This window comes from Crocodylus siamensis, chromosome 5, assembly GCF_052110815.1.
Source record: "Crocodylus siamensis isolate JL-2025a chromosome 5, ASM5211081v1, whole genome shotgun sequence".
Taxonomy (NCBI): Eukaryota; Metazoa; Chordata; order Crocodylia; family Crocodylidae; genus Crocodylus; species Crocodylus siamensis.
The window spans coordinates 49,343,526-49,367,607 of NC_143399.1; the positions used below are offsets into that span (position 1 = coordinate 49,343,526).

General features: G+C 44.4%; 2 protein-coding genes and 1 pseudogene across 3 annotated transcripts in view; 1 reads left to right on the top strand and 2 right to left on the bottom strand.

Moving 5' to 3' along the window:
• RASAL2 (RAS protein activator like 2) overlaps nucleotides 1-24,082 on the top strand; it is a 286,489-nt gene that overhangs the window by 19,949 nt on the left and 242,458 nt on the right. The gene's annotated exons all lie outside the window — the stretch shown is intronic.
• Nucleotides 1,407-18,432, bottom strand: LOC149864069 (uncharacterized). The gene is made up of 4 exons (XM_090048392.1): nucleotides 18,383-18,432; nucleotides 16,784-16,955; nucleotides 15,603-16,250; nucleotides 1,407-1,463 (listed from the first exon to the last, which is right to left on the bottom strand). The coding sequence occupies exons 1-4, from the start codon at nucleotides 18,430-18,432 to the stop codon at nucleotides 1,407-1,409; spliced, it is 927 nt and encodes a 308-aa protein (XP_089904518.1).
• On the bottom strand, nucleotides 8,037-8,214 carry LOC149864070 (U2 spliceosomal RNA; annotated as a pseudogene).

Genomic DNA, 24,082 nt, shown 5'->3' on the forward strand with positions numbered 1-24,082 from the left:
AAGTATGCCTGGGAGCTGGGGGGAGGGGGATGGGAGCAGAACTAGGAGAAGAGGCCGCAGGGATGTAGTCTTTGTCCCTGGATCAGCTCCAAATTGGAACTCAATCTCTCACCCTCGCAACCAATAGCTAATGTCTGTTGGGTCAGGAGGATCAGTCTAACTCCTGGCACTTTCTGTCAAGTGCCATGAGTTGGGTCCAGGAGCTGCACTTCTGTCAACACCCTAAATTGTCAGGAGGGATCATTAGCGATTGAAAAAAAAGTACATGCTTCTTACCTAGGTCTTAAATGTCTTGTGTCTATAGCATGACAGTAACCATGCTAGCCTGAGAGCAAAGAATTCATCAAGAGTCCTTGTCGGGGAGGGGGGTAGAAGGGACAGTTCTGCCAAGGTCGCTACCGCCTCCCTGTGTCGGGACCACTTACCGGATGTTAAGGAGTGGCTCACCTGTGAGTGGACGCTCTTAGCATGCGCTTGCCTTGCCTGCCATGACTTTGATAATAATACTGATCGGTTCAGATGGTCCAGCGCGTGTCATTCCAAAAATGAGACTCCTTAGTTTCTCGCTGGTCCCGCGTTGATGAGGGCTCCGCCACCCCTACACCCTCGCCCGTTCCACCAGGATGTGGCCGCCTATCTGGGCAGGCCGTGTATCAGGATATCACTCCCATTTGTTCATAAAAGAAAAGCAAAGATCAACACAAAAGGGTACGGCCAGGGATTCTGCAGAGCTTGGAGATTGCTTCAATCCTCAGCAGCCATTCTCCTCTCTTCCCCTGTATGCCGCGGGGTTGGGACCCCTTCCCCAATTCTCAAAGAATGCTTCAGCCCTCTCTCGGGCTCCCTGAGACCGCTCAGCCCCTCACTACCAGAGTAGCAGTCTCCCAGTTGATGCTTGCTCCTCTATTATAGTCTATATGGTAACTGGCCCAGCCGGGCTCCAACCACTCCCGGCGGCGTCATACAGTGCACAGCCTCCCTGTACTGGCCGCCCAGGCTCACAAGCCCCGCTGGGCCTTACCCTTACCCCAGAAAGTCCGGCCGCGTCTCAGGACGGCTCGCATCTGCCCGAGGGTGCTCCCGCTGGTGTCAGCTCCTCCACTGCCCTCTTCTGGTTCCGCTGCACGCTGGCCCGACGCCGGCCTCTGTTTTAGGCCGTCCCTGGCCGACTCAGCTCCTCCCTCTCTCGTGCACCTGGAAGAGGTGAGTTTCCGTCCAGCGTTCTGGGCTTGTCTGCGTGAGATTAGCGCAGTTGCGCCGGGGCGGGGAGCCCTGGAGCCCGCCGGCTCCTTCTCTCCCTCACAGTCCTGAACTCTGATTTGCACTTAAGCTCTACCTGCAATATAGTATTAAGTTGTATAACTGCTGGACAAGCCAACTATTTCTCCCCCCTGCTTGCCAGCAGGTCACTGGGTGAAGGACATGTTGTTTTTGTTGGAGGCAGACTTTGCCAACTCAAACGGCTACCAAATATAAACAGAAGGAGAATTTTCAGTAGTTCTGAATATTTTAACAAGTATTTATGAACTAGTTGACTGTTCAAAACAGAGAGCAAATTAATCCGTCATTTGTCTGAGGCCCAAAAAAGTAAGATTTTTGTTCCTTAAAGTGTCCTTCTCAGTCCTTTCTCCTCCCACTTTCTTATTTGGAAACTCTACAGAAGCTATAATGAAAAACTGAAACAAACTTCCAGAGCTGTAAGTAGTCATATTCTCTTTTAAATGTTATGACTAGTTATTGTGGGCATTATTCCATCTTTTTTTCCCCTCTGTCTTCTCAAACTCTATTAATAACCTAATGCAGTTGGTTTAGAATTTGATTGGCTGTGTGCTTTTCTCAATTGTCCCTTGACAATGGTCATTTTTTCTCGTGCAATAGTACAAGTACAACCTAAATAAAGTGAATTACTGAGAGTTCTGTAGTGGAATTTTCTGTTTAGAACATAATTGTTTGGCTCTGAAAGTAAAGGCTTCAAGATATGTGAAAAATTTGTGACAGAGTTCCCTAAGGTATTTTATATATATATTATAGCATAGTGTGTGTGTGTGTGTGTGTGTAATGGCAGTTTTAAAACACCCAAACACTTGCACCCACCTCCAGTCTAAAATTTTAGAGACTTATCCTTCAGAAGAATCAAAAATGTAATTCAAGTAACAACGCTTCTTTGAAAATAGGAAAAATGTTTGACATGCAAATTAATTTGCATGTGTTGAAAATGTAGTTACTTTGATCTAGATGGTATTTCAAATTTGGGTACTTGAAATGTAGTACAGGGTAGTTCTTTGTTTGAAGGGTTACCATTCTTGCCATCCAGTGAGCGATTTTCTTTCAAGTGATTTATTTCATTTTTCTGCTTGACTTCTGTTTCACTCTTGATACATGTAGTAAAATGTGGGTGGTAAGACTGGGGGAAGAGCAGCTGCACATAGGAGCTCCAGTAAATGACTTCATTACAATTATGCTGGCATTGCACTAATACCATAGACCTATAGTCAGAAACTGCATTGTGAAATGAGACAGAATGTGGTCTTTCCCATCTTCCCTGCCTGTTGGGAGTAGGCAAAAGGAAGGAAGCTTTGACTCAGTATTTTGGATTAAGTGGGATAAAATGAATGGTGCATGCAGTTGTATGATGGCTTTCAAGCTTCTAAACCTTTTGTCTGAAGTAAAAAATCCTTATGCTTTTCAGCATCTTTTAAGAAGAGGATATTATGGATTAAAAGGGATATACTCTGAAGTATTCAGGAACAAGCATGAGCTGCCTTAAAATCATAACAATCTGAAACAACCTAATCTTCTAAGTCAGGGCTGTTCAATTTATAAGCAGCTGGGGCTGCACACCCTGTGGGTCGCTCTGTGCTGCCTTGCTTCCTTGGATGGGGGTGAGATGTGTAATCCAGAAGAGGGTTGCGGAGCCTGGAGACTCTAGCTGCTCCTGCAGCCAAAGTGATGTGGAGGAGTGGCAGCCAGGTGGGAATCCCTTTTGAATACTTTGTTATGATGCTCTTTGTGATCTGTGATTGACCACTACCTTTCTTTGAAATCCATCAGTACACTAGGCATATCAGGCACTTTCAGATAGTTGGAGAATTGCACTTATATAGTAAACAGTAGGTATGAATGATTTTGGAAATGACAAAAACCCAGTCACCAACCCTGGTTGCTGAGGAGGAGACTTAAGAGTTTCTTATTGTAGTGTTGCTCCTAAATAAAGGTTTGAGGACCACTCCTCCTCCCCCAGTCATGTCTGCCTCAGGCTTCTGGATCTGGTAAATATGAACTCAGTTTTTCACCCTTTTCTGGCTGTTTGAATAGAATCCTGAATAGATGCATTCAAAGGGCTGTTTTAAAGATTGACAAATTGAGAATCATAGATTCCCTCTGGTCTGATTCTGTTTCAATAACTTCAGAAAAGTTTTCTTTCTCTGTATTTTTCTAGTTAAGGTACACTTTAACTGCAGTGAATGATTTTTCTAGATTTTTTTTCCTTTTTATAATACACCTGTTGTGGACTCTCAGGTATAGGATTTTGTTTGTTTGTATTTTTTCTCTTGTGAGAGAGCTCCATTAAAACGGTAGCAAATTTTAAAACACTTTAGTCTTAAAACAAACAAACAAAACCCAGAAAACAAAAAAATTAAACTAAAGAGGTTGCAGTTAGTATTGTCTCTTGTGAACGTCTAGCTGCAGTCTTTCTGGGGACTAGTTCCAGGTTTGTTGCAATTAAATGGACACAGTTAAGGTTGGTATGTTTAGTATATTCTTTCTTATGAATGTGGTGGTGATACTTGTCTAACTTTGAGCTTTGTTTTTGAAAGATTTAAAGCTCCTTTTTTTTTTTTTTCAAAATAAAAATCAATCTCAGCATTTATGAGTAGCCTTACAATGATATATGAGCAAAACCATGCAATGAAAAGGAGAAAATGCTACAAGGCAATGGCTATAGTGGGTGTTTCCATGGTGAGAAAGCAGAGAAAGGTATCCATTATTAAAAAGAGAGAAAGAAAGGGAGAAAAAAAGAATCTTGAGACATAGGATGCCTTTAACTGGAGCCTTGCAAGCGAAGTTTGAAAATTGTACCTGGCTTCTGTGTGTTAAAGTGAGATTTTAATGTTTAATAGTGCAAGGTAGTGTTGGGAAAGAAGGGCAAAAGGGTGTCAGTCTTAAAAATCTGAACTCTTCTTAATCCCTGCTTTATTCAGTTGTGTGTCTCTTATCTCAGCGGTTCATAGGCCCTTTTGAAGGGAAAGATTGAAATACCTTGACAGGTCTTTGACAAATCCACCTGTCTGTGGCAGCATACAACGGATTTATCATCTCTGACAAGTGGAAAATTGCCTAGACTTGTCTGCAGAACAAGTAAAATTTTAACGATAGCAACAGGATAGTTTAAAAATTGTGCAGTTCTTGTAAATCCTGTTATCTCCCATAACCAAATGGAATTAGTTTCTGAGCTGTAAAATGACATAAAGTTTATCTGGAAATGTCTAGTAGTAGCAGATAGCAAGGTTTCCCCCCCACAATTCCTTTTTAAATCTTTTTGCCTTTTAAGGTATGCTACTTCACTTTATCAGATACTACTAGTGAAATAGTGTAAAGCCTTGAAGAGAAGGTTCAATACTGTGTAATTACTGTGGATGCTGTAAAATACCAAGGAAGCCCAGTATCCTTAATCAGAAGCTTCAATATGGAGCCTGTAAACTCTTTTGGAGCAGTGACTGTCTAACATTCTGTTTACACAGTGCCTAACATAATGAGACCCAACTTTTGTGTGGTCCACAGATACCACCATAACAAACTTCTAATAAAAATTACTGTTTTTTATCCTGTGTCTTTATATTTTTGAGTAATAAAAAATTAACCCATTAACTAATCTAGTCTTTTTTCCTTCTATTCCCGCTGACAGTCAAGGTTTTGCACTGATACTTGGCAGTCTGTCCTGTATAGTTAGTTAAATCAGAGTTGTCCAACTTAAAGGAAATGGGATCCATATTGTATTCTGGGGGTAGCACTTGTGGGGCCCATGGACTCCCCCCCGCCCCAATGATGCACACCCCACATGAGCGGGTGCTCGCCCACCCTGCTGCACTGTGCGTGCAGACACTCCCCCAGGTAGTGTTGTGTCTGTTTCACGTTTAGATCCTTGTGGGTTCTTCTGTGGCACTGTGCTGCCAGGAGCTCTGGCCTGCTACCTCCTCCACAAGTGCAGGCTGCACTAAGCCATGCCCTGCTGCCTCAATCCCTGGGGCGGGGACATTCGGCAAAAGCTGGGAAAGTGGGCAGGGGGGGTGGAGGAGCCCTGAGACAGCTGTGAGCCACAGGGGCAGATACCAGAGACCATTGTGTGGGAACCTGGGAGCCACATGTTAACTCCTCCTGTGCTGTATGCAGCCTGTGAGCCACCACTTGGACAGGCCTGAGTTAAATGTTCCAAATTAAGGTCCTTTGTTTTACTTGGTAGATTTAAACCAAGGATAACTTAACATATCCTTAAAAGGTGTTTTGTCTTGTTTTAAATATAGGATGTTTTAAGGCTTACTTAATTATGGCATGCACCACCATAAGTATTCCCCTCTCCTTGGTGTTGACATTTGCTAAGATTTGGAAAATAGCAATATTCCCTAAATGCAGTACAAACTCTTCAATATTTGGGTTCTTACACAGTGGGGCCTTCTTTAGTATGAGAATTTTCATCAACTATTGTAACAAATAACATGCATTTCGTGTTTACAGCTTAGTGCTAGTGACAGGTTAAAGGAAGCATTTTTATTTTGTACACTTTACTATGTTTTGTAACAGTCATTTAGTTTAACCACTTAATGCTGGATAAATTCTACTCTTGTTTTCACATGGGGTCACTTTCTTGTGTGTGTGCATCTTCCTGGTAGCAGGAGGGAGGGAGACCAGTCATTTTGGGAAGTTGAAATTATAACCACAAAAACTTCTTTAAAAAAAATAGTGGAGTAGATTTCAGTTCGACTGTCTAAAGTTAATTTGTGCAGCTAACTGGCTTTCTATTTTCTTTTGAGCTTACTGGAGTTTCACTACTGTGTGGTAATGAAGTGTGAAAAAATATATATGGTACTTTAGGTGTGGTCAGAAAAGGCCTTCATTTTGTGGTGGGATGCTTCTTCATTTGCATCAAAAAATTAAGCTAGCTTTTCTCTTGTCTTTTGCTGTCTTATATTGTAGACTCACTCATGTTTAACTTGTTCTCCATCACCTTATCTGTCTTTCAACACTTTGCTTTCTCAGTTTCTTTTCCATCTGCTGTTATGAATATTAATAAATACTTGTGACATCTCTGCTCAGGATTGCATAAAAGTACAGAATAAATACATGAATTGTCATTCTAAAGAAACAAGATAGACATAATACATGGGGAAACCTAGATGAGAAGTAGGCCTGGGCATTTAAAACAATATATATATATGAACAATTTTAAAGTGTTTTTTTCCTAAATCTTGTATTTTGTTATACAGAACATACTTTTAATTTCTCTTCTGTAGGTCCTTTTGTCTTATTTCTCTGCCATCATTGGGGTTGGGAACATCTTTCAATTTTGATATCTATAGAATTAATTAATATGCAATTTACTTCTGCCACATTTTTAGGGAAGTTCTTGTGTTAGACTAGACTTGCTAGGTATCCCAGTGTTATGTTTTGCCTGTGACAATCCTGATACAAATATGCAATTTACTTACCTGTTTAACACTTGACAGTTCCCTCCACACCTTGCTTGCTTATTGTGATGTTGCAAAGCCACCAACTGCTTTGACAAAATTAGGTGGTGTTTTGGACCATTTCAGGTGATTACTTGGAGAAAAATTAAGAAGTAGTTAACACAGTAGCTAATGGCTGCAGTTTTTTTGTCATATGAGCACTTAGTAATTGTCAAACCTACCCTGCTTTTTGGCTGAAAGAAGTTTGGGGACAAGTATAATAGTATTGTTCACAGAGAGTATACTAATTAACATTAGGAAATCTGGATATGTTTTGTGGATTCCAAAAATATTTAAAGCCTAACTTGATGTATGGGAAACAAACAAAAAAACCCCCACTAATAGGATTCTTTTCTGCTGTTCTTGTATCTGCTGGCTTAGCAGTAGCAATTAATTAGCAAATGTAGGCATTCTCAGAACTGTGCTGCTATTTAAAAAAAAAAAAAACGACAAAAAAACCACCCAAAAGCATGTAAATGAGGAAGCAAACAAACCCAGGCTTTGAAATTTCAGCTCACCTTGAAAGAGGAACAAATTTACTTTTGTGGGAAGAAACGGCTATTCTGAATTTTAAGAAACTCCTTCATACGGTGGTTTTCAAACTTCCTGAAGTTACAGGACTCTTTCAGATCACCTACATCTGCCACAGAACCCTTGCTTCGTCCCACAGGCCATGAGAGTTGACACAGAGACAATAGACCCTGTCTATGACAGTACACCACCTCCTGGCCTACACTGCCATTGCCCCCAATCTCTTTGTAGAATCCCTGATGACCTATTGCTGAACTACAGAGTTCTATGGAACACTATGAAAATCACAGTGCATGCGCTATAGTGGTTTGTTACTTGCCTGTCTTACTGAAGATGTAGATAAACAAGGAGAGGGTGTCATAAGAATGAAGATTAAAATACAATTGTATGGCTGAAGAGGGGGGCTATTTATTTTGGGTTAAGTCTCATGGATCAAAATGCCATTTACACCAACATTTTAATATTCTGATTTTACTCATTTTAAAATGCTCGAAAAAAAGCTTCAAGAAGTTAGAGAATGGAGCTTCTTGTCTATTTACCCTATTTACTTAAATACAAGACAAGATCTGTCCCCCGCCCTCCCAATCAGCACGGGGGGAAAAGCCTCTCATTTTACATCCACATACAAGGAAACCTCAGTGAACACATTGTCTATCATTAAGGTGTTGCCAAAAGCAGTACATGCTCTGTAATGGAAGCCAACTATGAAGTTGGTTAGGTACAGCCAACATGACTATAAAATACATGGCCCATTTTAGATGAACATGCTGATGGGGACCTTTTTTTTTTTGCACCGGTCCTGGAAGCACTGCAATACCAGGTCAATGCATGGAGTGGATGGAGCACGCTCCAGTTCCACCACCCAATACCAAAAAGAATCTGCTCGATATAAACCTCCTACGGAGGACATATCAGAGACAATTACCCTGGGAAGCTCAGATATGTTACCATAAGGATAGATTAGTGGAGTCCATTTGAATAAGTTATATGGCAGTGCCCATTGAGTGCAGCCCCTCCTCCCCCCCCCTTAACTGAGGGTATTTTTAAGTCATGTTTCAACTTCTTTACTCCCACGGCTGACCTGAGCCTTTCTTTTCCATTTCCAATGGTTACCTGTTTCTTTGGCAGCCTTAAATGTCTGGCAAATATCATGAAATGGGGCCCCAAACAGTTCACCCAGAATCCTTTTTTTGCTCTCTCAGCCTGTCATACATGATTAATGTGGCTCCACCCTCCATGAGATGGACCTGGACAAGAGGGATATCTGGTCTACATATATACCAAGCAGCAGTCATGGGAATTAACTAGTTAAAAAGTTAAAGAAATGGCTAACTTTTAACTTTAACTGATTACATTTTTCAGCTGTCAACTTTTAACTTGAACTAGCTAAAAAAAAATGTTAACTTCAAGAAAAGTTCAAGTTAAAAGTTCAAAAAAATTGAAATCTGACTTTTCCAGAGTTTTTCCTTGCACAGCCACTCTCTAGGACTTGCATGGAACAATATATCTTTATTGAAACTCTAGGACTTCTTGTTTGAGAGACAGAGAGTAGTGTGCCTTTCTATGAGATATAGTCTTTTAAGAGCTAAAAGTCCTAGGGTTCCTTAGTTCATGCTGGTATTTTCTGTGCATTTGCAGAAGTCAACAGGGCGGGTAGCTGGCTGCAGGAGAGGGAAGAAGCACAAGCAAGCAGAGACATAGATTCCAGTAAGAGTTGGAGCAAGTAGTGAGGGTGAAGCAGATGGTGACTTTTAAAATTTTCATGAAGATCAGAACCAGCAGCCCAGGGCCCAAGACGTTGAGCATTACTCCTCATTTGTGAGAAATTTATCTGAGATGTCACCTACTTTGAAAAAACTATTTGTCTGTTTATAACACAAACATTCCCTCATCTGCCCATAGAGCGATTTGTTCAGTGGTGGGGGCTTAGTTTTGCAAGACAGAAGAGAAAAATTGTCAGATGTAAATTTTGAAATGCAGCTTTTGCTGAAGTTCAGTAAGCATGTTCAAACGGTTTCTGCTATGCAACTGAACATTCTTTTTCTCATTTAAACTGCTTTTCTCATTTCAGTCTAATTTTGATTTTTCCGACACTTTCATTATTTCTAATTCAGATGTATTTCATACCCTTTTGTTACCTTTTGAGCAATACAAATTGTAACAACAGAGGTTTTCTGTGGAAACAGCTTTCATTTGTTACCTGGCTCTGAATATCTCCTTTCTGTTATTCTGGTATACCTATACGATGCATTGACTTTTATAAAGTATTTCACATGGAGAGGATAAGAAGGATCTAAAGTTACGTAGGTGTTGGTAAATTGTTATTCTGAAAACTGTATGATGAGTAGAACATTATTTTCAGGTTAAGCAGGGTGAGTTCCGAGTAAATTAGTGTACATCTGTGGACATATGGAAAAGAAACCCACTCACTGCATTTGAAACTGAAAAATGATGCTAAGAAGCAGTTCACCGTGTTTCATGCATGTCTCATGAAGCAACTTAATTTTTAATTATTTACTTTCTTTTTAACTTACCTTTTAACTAGTTGAAAGCTGAAACATTTTAAAGCCTGCTAACTTTTAACTTTAACACATTTTTCATAAATTTTTCCCATGACTGCCGAGCAGTGCCAAGGTGGGGAATCACCATGGCTTGAAACTCTGTTGACTCTGCTGGGGCCCAGCTCAATGAACTATATAGTAAATCATGAGCCTTTTAACTTTGGACTAATATCGTGCAGAGTTTATATTATATATAAGTAGATTAAAAAAGTAATCCTTAAAAGTGTGTTTATGGAGTACCTGTGTGAAAGCTTGCAGCAGTTTCCAAAAAGGTAAAATGCATCAATTCTGAATGAATTAGGTCTATAGGTACTATATGCAAAGTACTACAGGTATGTTTATTTCAAGGTCACTGTTTTCAAATTTCTCTCTCATTTTCATGTGCTCAAGGAGAGCTGGGTCTGGCAGTAACGAGGAGAGGAAAAGGCTGCAGGTGGGAAAAAGTTAAGGGAAAGCAGAGGGCAAGAGGAGCACCTGACCAGCCCAGATTTATTTTCCACAGTGTAGCAGTGGGAGGGGGACAAATTTAAGGCAAACCTCCAATAATTAGACTCTGTAAATTTTGTTATAATTTTGCAGGTATAAATTTTCCATATGTAGAATCTAATTACTGGAGTAGTCTTATATTCAGGGTCATCTTATATTTGAATGAATACAATAATTTATCAAGTTGGTAATAAAAATGAGTGTGCTTCAAATCATCAAGCCATACAGGTTGATCTGTTAGGTGGGCTATATGCCCTAACTTTCATTGTATATCTCACTTAGTCTTATGCAACAGTAAAGGCTTGTGTATATGTATATCTTGCTTTAATGTAAATAATATTCAAGGCATCTTTGTGCTAAACCAAAATTGTGTCAGCCAAGAAGTTCTAATACAGTATGTTTTGAATAGGAAGATCCCTGACCAAGATGCGACTCTTCGTAAATAGGGCTATGGTAGAGTTTGTTTCATAACTAACATTTCATTCTGCTCCTCAATACTGTATCTTTGGCCCTTGGTGTCTAGTCAGGTACACAGGAGAAAGGTGTGGCTTGGTAACTGAGAAGGTGTTCAAACAAGTCAATACTTTGCAGATTGGGTACTTAAAAATTTTAGCTGCAAATTTCCCCCTCTGCATTTCATTTATGTTGGAAGTGTGATCAAGAGAAACCTCAACTGTAGAGGGAGTGTTTTGGCACCTTACATTTGATGCACCTTTTTAAGCCTCTGTAAAGCAAGCTGTAGCAATAAATACTACCTTCATCTTATGTCAAGTTGTTGTTGTGTGCTGGAGATTGTTAAAAATGTTACTTCTGGATTTCCTGGAGGTTTTTTGTGAATTGTTACAATCTTGAAATAATTAATTTGTTTACTGGTTTTTGCATTCTTTGTTGGTTTTACACTCTTGACCCTAATTTCCTGACAGATTGAGATGGTTCTTTGGCTTCCCTCTGCACTTGAGGCAAACTGTTGGGTTGAATTTTGCTAGTTGAGGAAATGAATAGCTTGTGTGAGGTAGACACCAGGAGGAGACATGGCTTCTAGTTGCTTAAGTCAACGTCTTTGTTCCGTTTTTCCATAACTATTTAATACATGTCATTGTTCTGGTAATCATATTTTTGCATATATTAGCTGGGAAGGCTTGGAAAGACTTCTTTAAATTTCAGCATTGGTTAAAGTAACTCATGGCAGCATACATTTGCACCCTATTGTCCAGTGCTATTACCTCCACCTCCTCTCAATAACTTGGTTGGACATGAATAATAGCTTGCCATCTGCCTCTCCAGGTTTCTTTTTATCAGATTATGAGCATCTAGTAAACCTGGCAGTACTATTAATGGCAGGCTAGATTTGCATGCAGTGGTGTTTTTGAACTATAGGAGCTAAGTAAAATGGTCTTCTTTGCATAATCCTTAGGTATCATTTGTAGGAATAAAACCAAAATATCTTGTGTTCCTGAGTGTAATAACACCTTGGTCACTATATCATAATTCTCATTACAAATATTTTCTGTAAATACAATTTAAACAGTAAAATAAGAACCTGTCACCTTGACAGTGTGATAATGTAGAGTAGGCATGTAAAAATTATTGAAATGCATATGACTCCAAGGATTTTGTTAATCAAGTTTGATTATTCAATATATAGGTTAAATTTATGTTGGCCGCCTTATTCAATTAAACATTTTAAAATAGCTTTTGTCAACTCTGTCAACTTTCTGCATATCACCAAGTTTTAAATCCCCTCATTCTTGTTTTGCAGCAGTGGAAATCTAGAGCTTCTGTGAGTGCTAGTAAGTCATTTAAATGCAACTTTTGCTCAGTGAAATGATGACGGGTATTTTTAACCTATTTATTTCTTAACTATACTCTTTTAAAGCCATTTTGTAACCAGGCATGTTTTCATTTCCAGGATGCTTTAACTAATGGCACATCGCAGAATGTGGTATGTGCAGCTGACAGACTAGCCATTTCTTTGATGGCGGTAGACTTCAAACATTGCCATATTTACTTACAAAGTTCATGCCCCCAAATATTATGTGTACCTTGTTTTGGGAGAGAAAAATGAGGAGAACAAGATTTTTCCAAAATCTTAACTGCCACAGCATGGGCTCAATATAGCTGAATGTTGGCCATAGGTAGGAGGGTCAGAGCCTATTCATCAGCATTATTTAATAGTTTCATAGTTTCATAGTAGCTAGAGTCGGAAGGGACCTAGGTAGATCATCTAGTCCGACCCCCTGCCTTAGCAGGAAAGAGCACCGGGGTCAGATGACCCCGGCAAGGTGCTCATCTAACTTCCTTTTAAAAATCCCCAGGCTAGGAGCCTGCACCACTTCCCCTGGAAGCTGGTTCCAGGCCCTAGCCACCCTGACTGTGAAGTAGCGCCTCCTAATATCTAATCTAAACTTACCCTCCGCCAGTTTGTGACCGTTATTCCTGGTCACTCCTGGCAGCGCACGGGGGAACAGGGACTCCCCCAATACCTGCTGATCCCCCCTGACCAGTTTGTAGCAGGCCACAAGGTCCCCCCTTAGCCTTCTCTTGTGGAGGCTAAACAGGTTCAGGTCCCGTAGCCTCTCCTCATAAGGCCTGCCCTGCTGACCCCTGATCATACGAGTGGCTCTCCTCTGAACTCTTTCCATATTGTCCACGTCCCTCTTGAAGTGTGGCGCCCAGAACTGGACGCAGTACTCCAGCTGCGGCCTGACCAGTGCCGCATAGAGGGGGAGGATCACCTCCCTGGACCTGCTCGAGATGCATCTGTGGATGCATGACAGGGTACGATTGGCCTTCTTGACTGCCTCCCCACACTGTCGGCCCATGTTCATCGTGGAGTCAATGACGACTCCAAGATCCTTTTCCGTCTCCGTGCTGGCAAGAGGGGAGTTCCCCAACCTGTAAGTGTGGTGCCGGTTCTTCCTCCCCATGTGCAACACCTTGCACTTATCAGTGTTAAACCCCATCCTATTCTCATCCGCCCACCGTTGCAACCTGTCAAGGTCAGCTTGTAGCCTATTGCACCCTTCTAGTGCACCCACATCCCCCCACATCTTAGTGTCATCAGCAAACTTGAACAGGGTGCTTTCTACCCCCTCATCCAAGTCACTGATGAAGATGTTGAACAGTGCAGGCCCGAGGACCGAGCCCTGCGGAACCCCACTGCCCACATCCTTCCATGTCGAGAAGAACCCATCCACTACCACCCTCTGGGTGCGGCCCTCCAACCAGTTGGCGACCCATTTGATCGTGTGGGCATCGACACCACAGTCTCCCAGCTTTTTGATGAGGACAGGGTGAGAGACAGTGTCGAAAGCCTTCCGGAAGTCCAAAAAGACTACATCCACAGCAACCCCCGCGTCTAATGATTTGGTGACCTGATCGTAAAAGGCCACCAGGTTGGTCTGACAAGACCTGCCACTGATAAACCCATGTTGGTTGCCCCTGAGCATGCATTCCCCCGCAGGGCCCTCCTGGATGTGTGCCAGGATAATTTTTTCAAAGAGCTTACCCGGGATTGAGGTCAGACTAACTGGCCTGTAATTTCCCGGGTCCTCCTTTTTTCCCTTTTTGAAGATAGGGACCACATTGGCCCTCCTCCAGTCCTCCGGCACCTCGCCAGAGCACCACGAGTGCTCATAGAGCCGTGCCAGGGGTCCCGCAATGACCTCAGCCAGTTCCTGTAGAACCCTAGGGTGAAGATCGTCCGGACCAGCGGACTTGAACACGTCCAGCCTCTCCAGAAGTACCCTAACTAACTCCTCACTAACCCTTGGCCCAGGCGTGTCTCTCTCGGGGCCCGAGGGGGGCCCAGCAGGGAGGTGGCTGAACTGGTCCCTACTTAGGAAGACAGAGGCAAAGAAATCGTTAAATATGTTAGCTTTGTCATCTGGCGTGATGACTAAGTTGCCCATCGTGTCCTGCAGGGGCCCCACATTACCCGGGACCCTCTTTTTACCCCCTATGTATTTGAAGAAGGACTTCTTATTGTCCTTGATCCGGGAAGCTAGTCCTATCTCCAACTCTGCCTTGGCCCTCCTGACTGCCCCCCTACATCCTCGGGCGACTATAACATAGTCCTTCTTGGCGATGACCCCATCTCTCCATTGGGTATATGCCTCCCTTTTAGCAAGGAGACATTCCCGGATGCTCTTAGTGAGCCATGGGGGTTTATGTGCCCTCCTGCACCCTTTGACCCTTGTTGGGATTACCTCCCTTTGGGCATGGAGGATCGTCTCCTTAAGGAGCAACCACTCACCTTCGACATCTGATTCCCTTCCCCTCTGGGTCCTCAGCGCTTCCCCAACTATCCTCCTTAGCTTGTTGAAGTCAGCCCTCCTAAAGTCTAGGGCTGTTGCCCTGCTGCAGCCCTTTGCCACCTTACGCTGGATGGTGAATTCCAGCAAGCGATGATCACTGTCTCCCAGGTGGCCCATCACCCGCAGCCCCCTCACCAGGTCATCACCCGTGGCCAGCACTAGGTCCAACAAGGCGTCTCCCCTGGTGGGACTGTGCACCTCCTGGGTTAGATGGAGGTCCTGCAGTCTGGCTAAGAACTGACGTGAGCGATCAGACTTGGCTGACTGCTCCTCCCAGCAGATGTCTGGGAAGTTCAGGTCCCCCATGATGACCACATCCTTAGCCCTCACTGCCTCTGTAAGCTGACCTAAGAATTCCAGGTCGAGCTCTTCTCCCTGGTTGGGAGGTCTATAGTAGACTCCCACCGTTAAGTCTCTCTCCCCTGGACTGCCTTTTACTCTAACCCAGAGCACCTCAGAGTGCCCCCCCTCTACCCCCATGCTAATTAACGAGGAAGTATATTCCTCCTTGATGTAGAGCGCTACTCCTCCACCTTTCCTTCCTATCCTGTCCTTCCTGTATAGCCTATAGCCCTTGACACTCACCGCCCAGTCATGCGATGAGTCCCACCACGTTTCTGTGATCCCTACTATGTCAGGGCTGGTGACAGCTAGGAGGAGGGCGAGTTCCTCCTGCTTCTTCCCCATACTTCGGGCATTCGTGTAGAGGCATTTGAGGCCTTCAGCGGTTGTGCCCACTGACCCCCTAGTCTCAGCAATGCCCCGTCCCCCATCGCTTACCTGTTTCTCCCTTTTGACCATTGGTCTGGGCTCGCTGGCTGTTGCTGGGCCTGGTATCTCATCGTCTCCTCCGCCCTCATCTTCCCCCTCCCCCGACGAGCCTAGTTTAAAGCCCGCCGAAGGAGGTTCACCAACCTGGAAGAGAACACACGCTTACCTTTAGGGGAAAGGTGGAGCCCATCCCATCCCAGCATGTCTCTCATCACGATGTGCCGGTCATGGCTGAGGAAGCCAAAGCCCGCCTCGAAGCACCATTCCTGTAGCCTCCAGTTGGTCTCCGCAATGCACATCTCGTGACGTCTGCCGCGTCCGCTCACTGGCAGGATGGAAGAGAAGACCGCCTGTGCGCCCATCTCCCTCAGCACGCCTCCCAGAGCATGGTAGTCCTCCATCAGGCGATCAGGGGCTCTCCTGGCCGCATCGTTAGTACCCACATGGACAAGGACCATGGGGTAATAATCGGAGGGCTGGATGATGGACTGGAGCATCCCCTTCACATCCTGAATCTTCGCTCCGGGCAGGCAGTAGACCTCACGTGCTGAGGGATCCTGGCGACAGATGAGGCCCTCCGTACCTCTCAGGATGGAGTCACCAATCACGATGACGCGACGCTTCCTCCTCTTAGGCCTCTTGACTCCCGTCGCCCGCACAGGACATTGTGTGCACAAAGTCTCCTCCCTGGAATCTTCCACTGCTCCCTCCTCCTCCAGGGCTGCCAGGACCTCATATCTGTTCTCCAGATGGACAGGAGGAACTGGTGCCGCAACATGGTTAATAGCTCTGGCGCGGGAGACTGTCTGCCACTCAGCGGTGGAGGGCTCATCCCGGTCTGCCCTCTCCTCTGTTGTATCACCCTGCAGAGAAAGAAAATACCTATCAATTTCCTCCTCTGCCTCACGGATTCCCCTCAGCCTGCTAACCTCCTCCAGGAGCTCCTGCACCCGCTCCTCCAGGGTCCTAAGGCGGATACCTACAGGACAGGTGCAGGAGTCCCCAGTCCCTGCCCCCCCAGACCTTGCCAGGCAGTTCCCGCAGGCCAGGGGGTTGGAGGACGGCAGCCCCCCCGAGGGCTCTGTCTGGGTGGAGGCCTCGGACAAGCCCCGGGAAGGCCGCGCCCCCCGGGCAGGGGCCCTGGCAGAACTCCGTGTCGACACCATCGCAGGAGTTGCTGCCCTTACTAGCAGAGCAGGGGTCAGCCTCTGGGCCCCGCCTGCTCGCCCGCCGGTGCGAACGCCGCCGCAAACGCCGGCGCGCTCCTACAGACCGCGCCTGTTTGCGCGGCTCGGGAGCGCGGCTCCCTACCGGCTCAGCTAAGAGGGACCCGGGGGGCTTCCCCTCCGGATCCGGCTCAGCTGTGCCGGCCCCTCAGTCCCTCAGCCCCACTTACCTTAGGGGGATCAGCTGCTGCTGGCCCCTCAGCTGCTCCGCTCGCCGCCGCCGCTTCTACTGCTGCACTCTCCTCCGCTCCGGGTCCAGAAAGGAGGCACACGTGTGGGAAGGACACACGTGCGCCTGAGTCCCTCTTCTCCCCGCTGCTCCTGACCTCCAAGTGGCGGAAGCTACGTCAAACCGCCGTTTATAAAGGAGGCGGTTTGAATTACCCGCCGCTGCCTTACCCACCAATCAGGCGCTCCGGTGTCACCGGAAGTGCCTGTCAATGATCCCGCCCCCTGAGCACCCCCACTGGGGGGGATCTGGTGAGACTGGAGCCTGCTCCCCTAGGCTAGTCCCGGGGGCACTCCCTGGCTTGGGGGACAACCCCCTAGCCCTCACCTGTTTGCGCGCTCTGTTCGCGCGGCTCGGGAGCGCGGCTCCCTACCGGCTCAGCTAAGAGGGACCCGGGGGGCTTCCCCTCCGGATCCGGCTCAGCTGCGCCGGCCCCTCAGTCCCTCAGCCCCACTTACCTTAGGGGGATCAGCTGCTGCTGGCCCCTCAGCTGCTCCGCTCGCCGCCGCCGCTTCTACTGCTGCACTCTCCTCCGCTCCGGGTCCAGAAAGGAGGCACACGTGTGGGAAGGACACACGTGCGCCTGAGTCCCTCTTCTCCCCACTGCTCCTGACCTAATCCTAATCTCTGACTTCAGTTTCAGAACTACAGTTTTACTGCTTAGTGACTGAAACAAGGCTAAAATTAACCGTGCCCCCAAAAGGTGTAATCCACCCACCCCTTCTGACCTGGGAGAGAAGCACAGCTATAGTCGGTCATTATGGGGCATCATTGCATGCTTCAGTTCTTGTGTAGATAATAAGCTTCACTGCTTAAGACTTACACCCCAAATTTGAAGGGCTAATTTTTGGGAGAATGATGCATGTGCTATGTAAGTAACTACAATAATAGCTTATCAGAATTTCTGTTTACTTTGAGGTCCAAACAATGTTTACTGAGCCAGTTGAAATACTGTTTGCTTGGCCATTGTTCTAAATTGCATCAGTTTAACCTTTGGTCCTTTCTCTTTTGGGCTATCTCTAAGCCTCTTTTGGCCTTATCCAGCCCACGGGTCATATTTTGCCCACACCTGCTCTCTGAGGTTTGTTTTGATGTAGCCAGGCCCAACATGCTTTGCACATTGGTACAAAGTTCTGTAGATTTTAGTTTTGGATATTCATTTTTGACCTCCAAATTCTCTCTGTGGTATGTAGCATTATTCTTTTTTTTGTAGTGCTCGGTATTGGCGTGTCCTAGCTCCAGGCACCAAAAGATTAACAAAGCAGGTCAAAAACTTCCTGGCTTGTGACTGAACTGACTTGCCAGGATGTTCTGTGGATGGTTCTTTGTAGAACAATTATCTGAAAATCTGTGGGCTGTCACTTAGGATTGACCCACTACTTTCAAGCTGTTCTGGATCACTGGTCTTGAATGATGGCTTTGTAGAGCGCGCGCTCTATAGAATACAAATCTGCCTGTTCCCATATTTCCCAACAAGAGGTTTCCTTCAGTTTTAATTCCCTTACTGTAAACAGTGATTTAAGTTTTCCTGCATCCTTACCTATCTATATAGGATTTATTGGAACAGTACTCTAATTTAAGTACGGCCATGTTCTCTGTCAGTGAAGTAACTATTTATTGCTCTACTCATTGGGGGAGGGGAGGCAGGGGACTGGTGAGTTTTAGTGTTTGCAGAGCTCAGAAATGGTTAGCATCATCTAGGAATAGGCCTCTGACAGGCTAACACGATCCAGGTTTTTACAGTGATTCTATGAGTGCATCTTGGGCCTCCCCAGCTAGGGACAGGCATTCAAAAAGCCTGATCCTAGGGACAGGCATTCAAAAAGCCTGATCCTGAATTGATTCTATCTTTGCAGGTTAGTCTAACCTGGCTAGGCTAAATCAGTTTGTAACTGAACAGACATACCCTCTAGGCTGCAAACATTCAGGCACATGCTTGCAGTGGCCCAAGCTAGAAGCTGAGGAGCGCTAGAGCAGCCCTCCCGTCCCTTTGACAGTACTGAGCTGGGTGCGGGGGGTTCAGTCTGACACTTGATATGAGCCTTCAAGAGACTGAGAAGCAATTACCAGTTTTATCTCAAACCAGTTTCAGCCATTTGCAAACTATTTTATGTGCAGTGAACCTCTGTTCTGTTACAGGTTTAAACCAGTTTCTGATCACTTAAACCAGTTTGTATGTAATGTCTATCCCTAGCCCCTGTGAACCATTGGTAAATTCAGCAGTGTTAGATTTTTTCCAAGGAGGCCCAGTGGTCCTTTTGAGAGCCCCTCCTGGATGCACAGTTATACTAAAAAATGTAAATTTAAAACGGTATCTTTTTACTTGAAAGATTCTCTCCAACTTTTAAGTTGTATCTGAGTGTTCAAATGGATGGAAGTGTGGTGATGGTATGCCCCAGCTGTTGTCTTTTTTTATTTCCCTTTATCCAACTTATTCTCTATTTCTGGCTGGTAGTAATAGGAAATAATTATGTAATGACCTATTTCCCCAAACCGTCACTTGAATGATATTCCCTTTGATTATTCATTACTGCCAAACCCAGGCTGCTGCTTTTTAACCCATTAGAGCTGATACAGCTACTGCAGAGTAGGCTGGATTCTATTCAGCCTCATGCGTGATTAACAAAATTGCCAATTATGTTCCAATTACAGAATCATTATTGCTTGTAGTGATTTCAAAGGTGATTAAGCAAACTTTAATTTTCATACCCCAAGTTGATTTTACAAAGCTGGCAGTTAGAGAAATCATCCCAGGATATATAAATAGATCTGGAATCAGGAAAAATCATAAGTGCAGAATATTTTCAATACTTTTTTTCAATAACCTAGGTAATTACAACTGGACTTTTTAGGGTGATTCTATTTCTTTTTTTTTTCTTCCACCAGTTCCCTCTTTCATATGAGGTTTCAGAAGCCAAAGGAGCTTAAATGCATAATCATAGTGATAACGTATGGTTTTAAGGCCTTGTTTTACTTCCTCCCCTGTCCCTCAACCAGAGTTTTTTTGGGGGGGGTCTTCTATCAGTAATATTTTTCTGGGAGCTTCATACTTTGGGTTTCATCAATATTGCCTGTATCTGTATACCTACTTATTACGGTCTGAAAAAAGTATATATTGGATTGTTTACAGAGTCAACTTGATATAGTTCTTCTGCGTTACTAGGGTTATGTGTGTGCCCCAATTCATTAGAAAATGGAAATAATTAGAAGCTTGTCCCTGTGGGTGTTTTTTAAATTGCACAAACCTGTTACCTCTCTTTCTCTTGACTACTTCATCTGAATAAGTGGTTAGCTCATTTTCTGAACTGCTTCAGGACATGGATTTTATTTCCTATATTTTCAGGTTACTACCCAAGACTTGCTCTGCTTTAATAACCTTTCCTATTTCCATTTTTTAAAGTGGGAGAATAGGTTTTTCTGTGCTTTTAAAAGGGTTTTTAAATCTAGTCCAGGGGTGCTTAACCTCTGGTCCATGGGCCAAATGTGGCCCGTAGAACTATAGCATCCAGCTCCCCAGGGATCAGGAAATTTGGTGGGGGGGGGAGAGGGCAGGCAGTGGCAATTAATATGGTTACCCCCTGCTACTGCCAAATTCCCCAACCTGAAGCTTCACATGGTGGGTTGAGGTTGGGCCATACCCCTCCATTCCCCTCTTCCTGTGGTTGAATCCAAGTTAGATCGTACCTCCCAACTGGTCCTAAGACGCACCACACCCTCACCCCCTTCCCTGTGGCTGGAACAGTGCTGGGCCACACCTTTTCCACCCGCAGGTCATCAAGCCCCCTCTCCCCTTTTTGGGGCCAGGTGGGGTTGGGCTGCCCCCCCAATCCGCCAGACAGCCAGATGGGGTCCTACCACAACTGCCTCAGGTGCTAGATCAGGAGCACCAACTGGATCTGGGCTGTGGATGGATCAGCCACTACCCATTCAGCCTGTCAGTCAAAAAGTTTGAGCACCAGAGATCTAGACTGAGCCTTTCTTTCTTACCATTTCAGTTATTGCAAAAAAGCTCAGGATTTTTTATAATGTGACATCTCTGGATATGGGATACTGATAATCAATTACTGTAAGACTTGAAATTAAACGATAGAAGTTTTAAATAATAGGATCAAATTTAAAAGGCCATGGAAGTGTCCATCTTTATGGGGTTAAAATATAATAGATGAGTGATTTTTATCTGGCTAAAATCTTGCATGTTTTTAGCAACACCAGATAACATAATTCAATAATGTTAATGTTTTTCTCAAGAATGTATTTTGTACGTATTCACTTTCATCATCTTTCCTTTCCCAGTCTGAATATGAGAAGGGACAATGTGACTTTGATTGTAAAATCTTTGACCTTAAGTTACTCAGGTACAGATTGCATCTGCGTATGCTGCTCATCATATTCTAGGTCATCTGCTGAAAACAGACTCTTAATGACCAAAAAAAGCATTACCAGCTGAAAGCTGGTTGGCCTATGTGAAGTGAATCTGCTTCTAATTCATTCTATATTGGCTAAAAGCAGTGCAATTGTTGGCAGCATCTGAAGACAGGAATGAATGAATGACAAAGGGAAGTCTCAGCTCCTGAGGGTGTTTGATCCAGGCCAAATTTGAGGCACAGTAGCAGGGAAGCTTGAACTGCTTTCACCTCTGCAGTGCCTGTTCTTTCCATAGTGTGTCTCAGCCTGGGCAGATCTAGGGTTTTGACAAGGTGAGTGAAGATGGTGTAGTTCATCATTGCATATGGTACAAAATATGTATTTTCCAGGTAAAAAGAAACTAGAAGCTTTACTAATATGTAAGGGACCAAGGGCTATATTCAGTTCAGGATCCAAGCAAAACAGAAGTATAACTTTATTGCAATATTTATTAGTTTACTATATCATATATAATGTACCCCTATAATAGCAGAAAAAATAAGGCACAAAATAATCCAAAGATGTTGTTTCTTCAATCCTGTCATTAGAATTAAATGTACATAAAACAAAATGTAGCCTTCTTGAGCCATCTTGATACATGCATCCAATGCTTTACTGAAAGTTATTTCCATGCCTGAGTTGATGTTCACCCAAGTTAATTAGGGGTACACTGATAGAGATTTTTGGGGACCAGTATTTAAAGAGGCATATCGGCCAATACTGATCTGACTTCCGATACAGCTGTGTGCAGCTGGTAAGTCTGTTGTGGTGGAAGGGGAGGAGGGAAGGAAGGGGCATAGGGGGGAAGATCAACGCCCCCTGCAGTGAGGGAAGGGGCAGGGGCAGGCGGTGCCCAGCAGAGGTGTGACAGAGCGGCCCCCCCCCCCCCCCATTGCCCCACTCCCAGCACCACCGTCCCGGCTCTTCCTGGTGCATGGGTTGGTGCGCTACCTGCCCCAAGTCCTAGCCTTTGCTGAGAAGAGCCCAGCGCAGCCCCACCCCCAGATTGCAGCTTGAGCCCTCCCTCCTGCCTGTGCAGATCTGGGGGTGCACCCCCCCATGCCTTCCTAAAGTGTGCACAGTGGTGAGAACTGTCCCCCCCACTCTGAGCCATGGCTTCATCCCACGCCATGCCCCACCCCAGCTGGGCAGCACCTGCCTCTTCCCTCTCTCACCAGGGGGAGGCGTTGATCTGCCTCCCCCTTCCCCTTCCAACACAAGAGACTTACCAGCAGGAGGCAGCTCTCCAAGCTGCTGGGCTCTGCTTCTCACTGTCTGCGTGCTGTGCTGCGGCTGTGCGCGTGTACAGGCACTTATCCACTAAACTATCGACCACTTCAAGCTGATTTCTGATGCAGACAGTTTTCTTTATATTGGTACTGATCCGATTATTGAACTGATGTATCAATGCACCTCTAGAGTTAATGTTTCCACACCTGAATTAAAGGTTTTAGCTGGACTTAAAATCAGTTTTCAGGGCTATGAAATAAGAGCTACAGAAGAAGGGGCAGCTGATAGCAGAATTAGAGAAGAAAGGATATCTTAATAAATGGAACAACAAGGCCATTTTAAAAGGAAAAAAGGTTATTAACGCTTGTGGAATGAAGAGTTTAGAAGGAATTGGGTAAGTTATAATGAGCCTCAAGTCATTGACCCCCTCACTGATGCCTGAATAGAAATGCTGCTGCCACTGTCAGATGGTTGGTTTTAAACTTTGGGTGGACCAAGAATCAAAGGTGGGTTGTGACTGCACCACTGCACCCTCCTTCCAGATCCATCCTTGTCTGTTCGTATCTAGGCTCTGTCTACTTATTTGCTTTCATGTGATAAATTTGCTTACAGCTGTCTGCTGCTGTGTGATGCTGTTTACTAGTGCCATTGGACTCCTTTTTGGTGTAAAGCAGTGGTGTTGTGTCCATGTGTACCTTTTTGCTGTGTTCTCATTTTTATAAGTTTGAGTTAATGATACCATATCCTGTTTCACTGTTTTTAACACTGACTTTGCATTGCACCATCTTGGAAATGGATCAGTAGTTTATCATAGTGCCCTTCCCAGAACTGGGTGGAGTGGCTTGAAAATAAAACGGGCCAGAAGTACAAGACAATTTCTGTTGTTTAGTGGTAGGCTGTAAGGTGCTTTCTGAAAAATTGGTTTTTGCAATCATCTTTACAGTCTTTCTGTATGTTTTAACTCATTTTAATCCACAAAAAATAACGAGGTATAACCTAACAAGGTTTCTTCAGGCACATTTATATAAAATTTGAAACTTGTCAACAAAGGATCCACTTCTGACTTGTGTGAATAATTTTAGTGAATATTTGTGATGACTTGGAAATACTTTGTTGCAAGTAGGTCATTCTCTGCCTCCTGTTGCACTGCAGGTGAATAAATACTTTCTTCCCAGTTGAGCAGAAATATGGTTTATTCTTTTTCCTTTCTCTGCTTTAGGATGAAGGGCTTTTACTAGTGACTTTACATTTCTAAACTGAAAATATCATTAAAGCAGAGATTCTTTAGCCAGTTACCGAAAGAGCTTTTTTTAAATAGCCAGCCTATAGCAAGATCGATTTTTATTAGTTTCACTTGTTCTCATTCTCCCTTACCTTTCAGTGGTTTTATATCCACTCTAGAATTCAAGTTCTTTGGAACTAGGGTTTTATTATGCTGTATGACAGTACAGCATCTAGCAGGATTCTGTCATTTAGAGTGTCTCTGAATCAGGATTGTATGCCATTCTAAGGGTATATCTACACAGCATATAGGAGTGCTTGTAGCATAGGTAGCTGCAGCTAACTTTAATCTAGGTAGCTCAAATAACAATGGCAACGCAGTGCC